Source organism: Salvelinus fontinalis, chromosome 18 (assembly GCF_029448725.1).
Source record: "Salvelinus fontinalis isolate EN_2023a chromosome 18, ASM2944872v1, whole genome shotgun sequence".
Classification (NCBI taxonomy): Eukaryota; Metazoa; Chordata; class Actinopteri; order Salmoniformes; family Salmonidae; genus Salvelinus; species Salvelinus fontinalis.
The window spans coordinates 11,406,036-11,417,500 of record NC_074682.1 but is presented as its reverse complement, the minus strand read 5'-3'; the positions used below and the strand labels follow the sequence as shown (position 1 = coordinate 11,417,500).

Genomic DNA, 11,465 nt, shown 5'->3' with positions numbered 1-11,465 from the left:
TGAAAGAATGACAAGGTGGTTTGTGCAACCTGGGATTTATTTAGGAACTAACTGAACATGAATACTGTAGATAAGATGTTCCTAACAGCCAGATAAGCCACCACTCAGGACATGACGCATTGTTGATCCTGGTGTCCAACAAGAATTTGCATGAAGTGTCTGAATAAAGAATCCCACAAATGAGAACTCTGTGGGATTTTCTGAGTGTGTTGGACAAAGCATTTAACCGTCAAGTACTTAAAAGTATATGAAGATTACTAGAGTAGACTGTGGGTGAGGAATTTGGTTCCCAGCAATAAAGGATAGAATGGCAATGTAACTGAATATTTACATTACCAGAGCATAATTAACTGAGTTAACACTATTTACAAACTAAACTGCAAAGATGATAACATGCAAGTCAAACAATTGTTTGGCAATTGTATCAACTGAGAACAACATGTAGAAGTCATGTCAAACAAGTGGTAATCCTTCCAAATTTCATGATGACATTTCAAAATTCAGACATTCATTTCCTGTTCATCCCACCAATAACCACACTTAGGATTTAGTTTGTGTCAGCCTGTCAACATCTAAAGGTTTCTAGCAATAATTATGAAGGCAGTTGAAAACAAAGTCAAGAGTAGTTCTACAGTGTAGGTAGTCCCAATTCATTTTTGTCATGTGCTACAGTGTCAATGACCATGAAACTTGAATTGAAATAGTTATGTAACAAGTATTTGATATGATGCATTCGAGAAGTTCTCACCTTTGTTACAATAGAATAAAACAATATAAAAACTCAATATCATTGAAAATTATCTTCAATGTTCCACCACTAGCCAATTTAAAAATGTTTGCTTTCACTTTACAGATTCCCTGAACATCAACTTGTTCGACTAATCTAAAGCGTTAATGCAGTTCCTGTACATGCTTTCTCATAAAGGTACAGAAGAGTCTGAAAGTGTCAAAAAGGCAAGTCCTCCTTAAATAGTCCAGTGGTCAAAGTTCAATGAAGTACCCAAAGATGTAGGATGTGGTAGAGCCAGTGTACAAACTACGTGTTGACAGAGTGCAAGAGCCGGAGCTAAGCACAGAGATAAAGCAGCTCTATAGTAGAGACATGAAGCCATTATCTGTTGAATCCTGCTGGTCAGACCTTCGGGAGCTTTTGCTGGGGTTGGGCGTGGTTGAATACTTGGGTGGGTATCGGATAAAGAGACGGTCCTCCTCCTTCTTGATCCACCGTAGAAGCTTGGTTATGGCGTTAATGGCACAAGCCTTAGTCACCAAGGGGCTGAAGCAGGTGTACAATTCAAATTTACTTGTGACCTATAGAGGAAAGGAAAAATATGCAATGAGCTGACTTAGTAGATCCATTTCAACAGTTTTAAATACTTTGTAAATTACCGTTATGTTCCATCAAGCTGAAAAGTACTATGAATGCTAGCAACAATCCAAAATAGCTCACTTCATATCTACACTAGAATGCACGTCATTGAGACCAAGACTCCAGACTAAATCAGCCTCCAGTACAGAGAGCTTCTTGGAGCTGCCCATAGTAACACTTCCACGTGTAAAGCCTTGTGGGAGTGACATACCCAGGCCAGCAGCGTTTCCCTCTCTGCCACGTGGTAGATGAGCTTGAGGGCCCGGGAGGAGCTGTGGATGCGACCGTGCATGTAACGGTACAGGTCTAGCAGCCTCATCCTCTCCTCCTCCGTGCTGTAAGGTGCCTCCATCTCTGGGCTGAAATCAACAGCACATCAAATGTAAAATGTAAAAAATAAATTAGCAGCAAGACATCAGACATTATGCAGTGCATTTGGAAAGTATTCAGTCCCCTTGGATTTTTCCACATTTTGTTATGTTAAATTCAATTGATTGGTCATGATTTGGAAAGGCACACACCTGTCTAGATAAGAACCCACAGTTGACAGTACATGTCAGAGCAAAAACCAAGCCATGAGGTCGAAGGAATTGTCCATAGAGCTCCGAGGCAGGATTGTGTCGGCACAGATCTGGGGAAGGGTACCAACAACTTTCTGCAGCATTGAAGGTCCACAAGAACACAGTGGCCTCCATCATTCTTACATGGAAGACGTTTGGAACCACCAAGGCTCTTCCTAGAGCTGGCCGCCTAGCTGAACTGAGCAATCAGGGGAGAAGGGTCTTGGTCAGGGAGGTGACCAAGAACCCGATGGTCACTCTGACAAAGCTCTAGAGTTCTGCTGTGGAGATGGGAGAACTTTCTAGAAGGACAACCATCTCTACAGCACTGCACCATTCTGGCCTTTATGGTAGAGTGGCCAGACTGAAGCCATTCCTCAGTAAAAGGCACGACAGCCCGCTTGGAGTTTACCAAAAGGCACCTAAAGACTCTCAGACCATGAGAAACAAGATTCTCTGGTCTGATAAAACCAAGATTGAACTCTTTGGCCTGAATGCCAAGCATCACGTCTGGAGGAAACCTGGCACCATCCCTACGGTGAAGCATGGGTGGCAGCATCATGCTGTGGGGATGTTTTTCAGAGACAAGTCCGGATTGAGGGGAAGATAAACGGAGCAAAGTACAGAGACATCCTTGATGAAAACCTGTTCCAGAGCGCTCAGGACCTCAGACTGAGGTGAAGGTTCACCTTCCAACAGGGCAACAACCCGATGCACACAGCCAAGACAACATAGGAGTGTCTTCGCGACAAGTCACTGAATGTCCTTGAGTGGCCCAGCCAGAGCCCAGACTTGAACCTGATCGAACATCACTGGAGAGACCTAAAAATAGCTGTGCAGCAACGCTCCCCATTCAACCCGACAGAGCTTGAGAGGATCTGCAGAGAAGAATGGGAGAAACTCCCCAAATACAGCTGTGACAAGCTTGTTGTGTCATACCCAAGAAGACTTGTGGCTGTAATCACTGCCAAAGGTGCTTCAACAAAGCACTGAGTAAAGGGCCTGAATACTTAAGTGTTACATTTCAGTTTTTTTTAAATAAATTAACAAACATTGCTAAAATCATGTTTTTGCTTTGTCATTATTGACTATTGTGTGTAAAACAATTGAATCCATAATGTGGAAAAAGTCAAGGGGTCTGAATACTTTTCCGAATGAACTGTACATGAAAATGGAATTGCCAAACAGTGTTCAGCAAAATATACATGTTTGCTTCCCCAACTTTGATCAAGCTCTAATGTAAGTTAGACAGGCTAACATTTCAGTCTAACGCAGCACTGCATGGGGAATATTTATTTCCCCAGTAGTATAAGATTTTGCAAGGTTGTGTTCACTGGTACAACTCGTCTAATAAGAAACTCAAAGCTACCAATCAAGATAAATAGGTCACTTGGCATGCTTTTTCTTACAGTGAGAATTATACAATCTTGTTGGTATCATTATAGATATCATGCACTTTCAATTTCTATGATTCTTTAATATTACTATGGTAAAATGCAACAGGCCTACTGGAGGATGCATATGATCTGACCTGAGGCACATTCCTTTTTTGAGTAATTATGTTTGTAGGCTAATCTGTCTGCACATTAAACACACTGCAGAACCAGTATCCAGAGTATATGTAGTCCAAAAAGTACATAAAAAAAAAATAAGTTACATGAAATAGACCGATGTGAATCATTCACTGGGTAAAGGTTACAAAAGCACAACAGAATAGATAGCACCTACCTGGTGAACTGGGTGAGCTGCTTGTGGTTGTCTGGCACGTCAAAGGGCTTGTACATGAAGTGCCTGAGGTCTGAGACGCCCACCTGGCTCACGCTGTAGGAGTGGGCCTTGGCTATGAGGCTCAGGGAGCTCTGAGCCAGCATGGCCACCTCTATCCTCCTCTTACACTCTGCCACCGCATAAAAGGCCTCCTTATCCGTGGAGAGCAGCAGCAGACACACAGTGCATTCTGGGGGGTCCAGGTAGGAGATGTAGGCATAGAAGTAACAGTCAGGGTTAAAGAGAGGCAGACAGATGGGAGTCCAGATCTCTCCAGCCTGGAAGGCAGAGGAGGCCCCAATGAGGTTGAGCAGGAGGTGGACGTCAGCAGGCTCCAGCCTGGCGTCCTCGATCACCGTCTTCTCCTGGACGATGGTGAGCAGCTGGTTCTTAGCGATGAGGATGGAGAAGACCAGGTTGGGGGTGATGGCCTTCTGCAGGATCTGGCTGAGGGAGTCCCTGAGAGAGGAGACCAATGGCAGGCAGTGCACCGCTGCCAGCAGGAAGCTGGGGTCCGAGTCCACCAGGTTGAGGAGGCCGTCTAGGATCTTCTCGGAGCCGGCCAGTAGTCGCCGCAGGTCATAGTTCTTCTTGTGTTGGAAGATGCGAGCGATGCTGGCCTGGGTGAGCATGCTGATGATCTGGTAGTAGACGTAAAGGAGCTCACCACGCAGCTGCTTCTCTGACTGGCGGCTGCTTGACACAGACACCAGCACCAGAGGACCCTTCTGCATGAACACCACTGTGTGCCCATCTGAGGGGGGGGGGGGGGGTAGAGAGTACAGACATGGAGAAAAAAAAGGATGTAAAGCTGTACAGGGGGAGCAAATAATGATGAATAAACACCTATAGTGAACAATTCATTACACTTTCAGTAACAGTTATTGTCACAGTCATGAACGTAAGGAAATTCTAGAAATTCTCACCTGAGTAGACCGAGCGGATCATGTTGTCACTACTCTGGACAAAGGACACCAGTGCCATCATGACTCCCATGGTGGACGACAGGGCCTCTTCACTGCCGTAGCGGGAGTATATGGGCTTCCCTGCTTCACTCAGGACAAACACATGCTTCCTGTGCTGCCTCCAGCTCTCCGCCGTCACGTCTTCGTCTCGGTGGGATGGAGGGGGCTCTGGGGCGCCAGTCTCTGACAGTGGAGAGGAATGCCTCTTCACTCCCAGACCTTGCTCCTCCAATTTACCCCTGGCCAAAATAGTGACCATAAACTCCCCTGAGTCATCCTGCCCATTCTCAGCTGAAACCTCCCCTGGGACAGTCTCTGGTTGACCACCTGAACAGTTCTGATATTCTATCTTACTGCACGCATTAGTCTCTTCCTCTTTTACCAGAACAGGAGCCGGTTCTACATCCTGGTCAGGAGCTGCTTGTAGTCCCTTCTCTCCCATAGAATCTGATGTAGGTGGATATGTAGGCTCCTCTAAAGTCACATAGGTGTTTTTGTCTCCTCCCACTGTTCCAGCAGGCTCAGGAACTGTGTGATTGTCAGAGAGCAGCACCGGAGTGTGATAAGAAGAACCTGAAAAAAAATCAGACAAAACTCCGTAAAATAATCACAAACACTGCAGATCTCCCTACTTTCTGTGTGGAAGCATTTCAAGATCAGCTACATTGCCATTAAACCTCAAGTCAATCTCCGCAGCCCAGTGGGAAATCTAATTAGCATAATACAACAATCCCCATAAAAAATTGTATGTTGAAGCTAGAGATATTTTTTTTTTTGTATGGGCTGCGTCTCAATCCCCCACATCCGGCGATTTAGGCATTCCGCATCTGCAGTGAAAAGTGTCTGTCAGATATAGCACAGACACTTCAAAACAAACTTCCTTCTCTTTTTCCATGTATGAATCTGTAATTCAATGCGTTTCTATAGGCCAAATTCAATATTTCACCTAAAGAGGTCCTACATTTCCAACTGAAATATCTAAATGATCCTTGGTATGACCATCTTAAAAACAATTCCATATGTTAGTTTAGTGGACTCTAGAGGGTTAATGATGAGCTAACTTTCATTCTAGATTAGATGTCACATGACATAAGGCATTTCATTACCAGTTGACGGGATGCAGTCAGCAGAGGGTGGATCACAACTTGTTATCTCCTCTGTCGCTCCTTTTTCTTGACTGTCATTTCTCTCCATGTTGACATCACAGACACTGTAAATCACAGACAATCAAGCATTCATTGGCATACTAGTCATTCGTTTGATATTCAGTTAACAGTTCCTGTCATCCTACAACAGCACAGCACTTGGGATCGAGCTACGCAGCTGGCCACAAACTGGTAATGCAAGTAGCTAACGCCTAGATGACGAGCCAGGTTCAAATGGGTCAGCAGATATGTGGCTTTAGCTTCGGTAGCAAGCACTCAGTGGCATCTTGATGAGATTGAAGCCAATGCAGGAAGAACATAGCTAAGTAGCCGTATGTTACTCGCAACGTTAGCTTTATGTACTTTTAACGCTTTAAAACTTCAACTTGAGTCGTTCATTTCTTAAAACAGCTAAAGCCACAGACAGGAGGAAGCAAATTTGCATCCAAACCAGGGCATCTTAATGTTAAGTTCATAATTTGGAACTAATATACATATATATTTAGCCGTAAGATGCTTTTGGGAAACCGGGCCCTGAACACATCATCATCATCATTGCAATGCCAACGTTAGGTCTAAATGAAAACGCCTTGTATGCTAACGTCATCATAGCCAACTACGGCAAGGTTTAGATTATACGCATCTTATTCTAGCTAATTGGATTAATTTACCTACCTAGCTAGCAAATAAGATAGTTAGCTAGATTTGATTTATTTAGCTTTTCTAACTGCATGTTTTTATTGCAGGCTACCCCTCACTACACACACTTGCCAGCAAAATTACATTCCAGTGCTCCCGAAAACCCCAGTTTTGACGCACACTGATATAACTTGAAATATTGTACAAAAAACAAAGCTCACTTACGTTTTGATATTCCGTTGTTAAATCGTGTATAACGTGAATTTAGGCCATATAACTGGTAGGCAAATTGCCGAAAAACAATTTTTACACTGACAACAGCACATCCGGAATCCCAATAGTGACAGCAGATAGGATTCGTTGGCCAATGGTAATTTAGATGGAGCAAGTAATAAACCAATGAGAGGAGAAACTCCCCCTCCCCAGTCAGAGTGCGTGCCAGGGAAATGGGCCAGGGTTCCGGTCCAGAAGCACGGTTTCGACTGCTCCTATAGTTCTGCTAGAGTACTGCAGTTTAACCAAAGCTTTTTATAACTAACGTTGTAAAACTGACTCTCTTGCACAGACTCTCACTGGACTCAAACTACAAACTCACACATACTACACAGACACTCCAACACGCATATTGACGCCACAAACACACATGCGTTCACATACGCTGCTGCTACTCTCTTTTTATTATCTATGCATAGTTACTTTATCCCTACCTACATGTACATATTACCTCGACTAACCCGTACCCCTCCCTGCACATTGACTCGGTACCGGTACCCCTTGTATAGAACCTCGTCGTTGTTATTTTATTGTGTTACTCGTTTTCTTTTAGTTTATTTTGCAAATGTTTCTTACTTTCTTTTTTAAAACTGGATTGTTGGTTAAGGGCTCGTACGTGAGCATTTCACGGTAAGGTTTATTCGGGGCATGTGACTAATGTTTTTGAAGAAAAGGAAAACGTGTCAATGTCACTTTCACGAGTGTGGAGTAAAAACGTGTTCAAATACTTAAGATATTGTCTCAATCAAGGTTGTGCCTTTTAGATTTTGAAAAAATTAACAACTAAGAAAGACTTCTCTCATTGGACTTGTTCGACATTGCAGGCGACTGCCGACTGACTGATCTACAAATCACCTTGCGTCATGAATAAAGACTGATTATTAGTTGTAGATCAGTCAGTCAGTCACAATTTACCCATGATACATGTAGTGATGGGAAAGTCAGCTCTTTTAACTGACTGATCTTTTCGACTCATTCAGTCAAAATAACTAATCTTTCGACTCATTTTGTTCATTTGAGTCAGTAATGCCCACAGCATGCAGGAGCCCTTACCGGTGGACAATGAACTGAAAACTCGAAAGAGTCATGATTCTACAAGCCTGTCGTTCACCATAGGGGACTTATTGGAGATGTAATTTGTGGCTGATACTTTAAAACAATGTACATTTATTGATTGTTAGGCAAACAAAAACAAAAAAATGTATACACTGGTTGTGCCGCAACCGGACTAGATTGTGAACGACTCTTGACGCAATGCATTGCTTGAATGCCAAACGATTCGAAGTTCGGGCTGTTTTGCTGTTACAAAGCTATGTCCATCGATAACATTCAATAATCAATTATTTGCATTCATTCTTGCACCATGTGATCAATTATCAGTTCTAAACATGTATTTTTATTCTATATGCTCATGATCTATTTCTGTGCGCGAACATGACAGACAGTTGCTGGTCGGAGCAAGTCTCTGGAGCCGCTGAGCCGGAGGAGCGTGTATTGTATTAATCCTGCTGTAAGATTCATTGTGGCCAGCACTAGCATGGCTAAAATGACTAGAATGAACGAATTATGACTCGAGTTAGTAAAAAGACTAGTTCAAAAAACAACGAATCATTCGCAAACTCCACATCACTAGGTACATCATGGTTTTGATGCTCTGGAACACCCACCTAGTCTTCTCAACCCACCTAGTCTGCTTCATCTGTTTCCCAAGCGTTCCCGGAAGTCTCGCGATGTTGCGTCTCTGGGTTTAGAATCTCTGAAATAAGTAGCTAACAGTAAAAGCAAATATTTACATCTGTGAGTTCACTCATATTTTTGACGAATTGTAACAGTCAGCCATAACGTTAGCTGGTTTAGGTAAGGCATGTTTTTTGACAAATCATACACGTTGGGTGGCGTTTTATAAAATGGAAGAGCCGTGGGATTTCGAGTTTTTATCCCGTATTGTGGACGGGTTTGTGTCTTTTCTTTCCGAATTTGTGGATGACTGGTTGGCTAATGATATGAGAGTGTCAATATTCAAGATCTTGTTTAGCTGGCTTGTTGTCAGTCTCATTGCCATCCACTTCGCTTGGAGAGTTTACGGAAACACTGTGAACGATATGTATTACCGACAAGGTGAGCGCTACAGGAAACTAGCTAACATTCATCATATAATGTTTGCCACCATGACGTTTAGGTCTATGCTAGCTAGCCACAAGTAGCTACACTTTGAAACAATGGTGATTATGTGAACGCTTCCATACAGCCGTTACACAGTATGTAGTGTAAAGCATATAGCACAGAAGATGTTCGTCCAACCGATACTTCCAACTATTGATTTGAGTCCATGTGCCAGACCACAACAATTGGGTAATCGGGCTCATTTGGGCCGACAATGTTTCATATTGATTTTTTTTAAAGGTTGTCCCTAGAGTTCAGGGTTGCCAGGTCTAGCAAAAAAAGGTCTTGAATAGATGACTACCGTACTCTAAACCCGACCACAAGGCCTGAAACTGCAGCAATAGCGGAGTCCACATTTAGCCAATTAACACTTTCCATAACCTTGACGGAATTACGAAGGAATCTTGATTTAACTTTTAACGACCTTAGAAGCAAAAGTTTTTCCATTAAAATAAGAATTATTGCGAGCTAATGTGACTAATAAATACACTTCAAAAAATGAATGTTAGGCTATTTTCTGGCAATTGTGTCAGATGTTAAGACTACAAACCTTTAGGAATGGCTTATTGGAATATTGACCTGTCATAGGCTAGGCCCACTGACTAAAATCTGGGTTTATGATTGTAATTCCATTTTGCCATGGTTTGGTTAGCCAGATGCAGGTAGCCTACTGCCCCTAATAGCCTACACAGTAGAATGAGCAGCTTGCTTAGTTCAAATTGGCATTCAACATGAATAGCAAGGCGATCTGGTGGTAAGTGCTTCCGTTGCCCAATAGGCTACAGAGGATGGGGTCACAATCACCGAATCAAATATTAATAATATGGATATGAACTGCAGCTAGCAGTATTCATAAATTATTTTTCACAAAAACAAATCCTCCAGAATATATATTTGGTTTACTTCTACTTTCCATTATCATTTAACTGATGACAAGACTTGATTATACATTTTTTAGCTGACATATGATGGGGATTCCTGGGTTGCAGGTTTGCCTGGGCTGGGCTGTGGTCACTGGGCAAGAAAAGTTGACTGATAGGGGTTGAAGCCACTGTTCCTCCATCTTGGCACTCCCCCACCCCACAGTGGTGTAATGCAGTGGTTCCCAACCTTTTTCGGTTACACTACCACCAACTGAATTTTGTCTAACCGGAGTACCCCTGAAGTACCCCCTCATGTGCATTTTACCAGTAGGCATATGGTCTCATGAGTCTCCAAGTACATCCAGGGGTCCCAGTAGCCCTGGTTGGGAACCACTGATATAATTTAACAAAGTAAAACATACTTTGAAGTACTAGTTAAGTATTTTTGGGGGTATCCAGAGCTTGATATTAAGGCTTGTCCACTTGCCCAGGGCAGTACAAAAAAAAGTAGGATAAACTGATTTATGTTGTCCAAATGAACAAGTTATTTTTTTTAAATCACGCAAAAAGCCCTATCAAACAATTTAGGGTACTCCGATCAGAATTGGATCAGTGTCCTCCGGATGCAATGTGTTTTGCACTGTCCTCATCTTCCCTATCTCTGCAGAGTGCATGGGAGTATAATTATTGTAGGCCTGCATTGACAGGCACAAGCGGTCTGTCAATCATGCAGTCGGGAGATGCGTTTTTGAGATCACAGCAAGCTTAGCCGCATTTTGTTCATTATTCCTTGATAGTGAGTTATTTGCCCAGTTATAGCAAATTTCTGGTCAGCAATGAAAATCCTGGAAAAGTCATGGTGTGTGCCAGAGGAGCGAGAGACATTGCGCAACAGGTAAATTATATACAGACTAACTAGATAACAAGCCAAACTACATAATATGTTCAAATTGGCTAGGTAACTATTTAGAAATTAGCATATATTAATGTCACTTATGTCCGATGTCCTAAAATTACTTTTCACCGGCACTTTTGTATAACCGCAAATTGCCGACATGCAGTTGATACAGGGTGCGAAGTTGATGAAACCAATGCTGCATACTCAGGTTGTAAAACCGTTAATCAAGCGCTCAAAATTGGCTAGTATTCTCCTCTATTCAATACAGGCCATGTAATTCTGACAAAGTACGAAAATATTCTTAGAATAGCCTAATTGACAAGTAACTCCTATGCTGTGAAGATCTACCCTGTACACTGAATATTTTAGCCTTACAAATAGATAAACATCTTACTTAGCTACCTCGCCCACCTTAGACATTTGATCCCAGGTTCACTGAATGAGGAAATTATTTTACAAAAAAGTATTTGGTTGTAATTGTAATGTTGCAGGGTGGCCAACCCTCCTCCAGGAGAGCTACTGGGTGTGCAGGCTTTTGCTCCAGCTCTGCTCGAACACACCACATCGTAAAAAATCAGCTGCTCAACAGGACCTTGATAAGTTGACTGGTGTGTTTGTGCAGGGTTGGCTCAAAATCCTGCACACCCAGTAGCTCTCCAGATGGAGGGTTGATGGACATGTTTTATACAGTAACCTATCAGTGCAGCATTTTACTTTTGAGGGGGGGGGGTTAGTGCCTTGCTCAAGGCCACAACGGCAGTAGATATATAATACATGGGATCAGAGACCAGCAGCCTTCCATTGTCAATACCAGTGATAATTA

At 42.7% G+C, this 11,465-nt stretch overlaps 2 protein-coding genes across 6 annotated transcripts in view; one reads left to right on the top strand and one right to left on the bottom strand.

Annotated features, from left to right (window-relative positions):
• Positions 1 to 19: 19 nt before the first annotated feature.
• Positions 20 to 6,779, bottom strand: mon1bb (MON1 secretory trafficking family member Bb). Its single transcript, XM_055868155.1, has 6 exons — positions 6,671 to 6,779; positions 5,768 to 5,871; positions 4,623 to 5,234; positions 3,658 to 4,450; positions 1,581 to 1,728; positions 20 to 1,311 (listed from the first exon to the last, which is right to left on the bottom strand). Exons 2-6 carry the CDS (start codon positions 5,853 to 5,855, stop codon positions 1,090 to 1,092), a joined length of 1,863 nt encoding a protein of 620 aa, XP_055724130.1. The 5' UTR covers positions 5,856 to 5,871; positions 6,671 to 6,779; the 3' UTR covers positions 20 to 1,089.
• Positions 6,780 to 8,429: 1,650 nt separating this feature from the next.
• The window catches only part of LOC129814965 (T-cell leukemia translocation-altered gene protein homolog), a 25,760-nt gene continuing 22,724 nt past the window's right edge, over positions 8,430 to 11,465 (top strand). For 2 of the 5 annotated variants that reach the window (XR_008753382.1, XM_055868153.1), the window contains exon 1: positions 8,430 to 8,836. Coding sequence is in view for 3 of the 5 variants with exons in the window: in XM_055868153.1 (XP_055724128.1) it covers positions 8,626 to 8,836 (211 nt within the window). In the remaining 2 variants the exon portion in view is untranslated. The remainder of the gene's footprint in view (positions 8,837 to 11,465) is intronic. The other 3 variants (XM_055868151.1, XM_055868152.1, XR_008753383.1) reach the window with 2 other exon arrangements.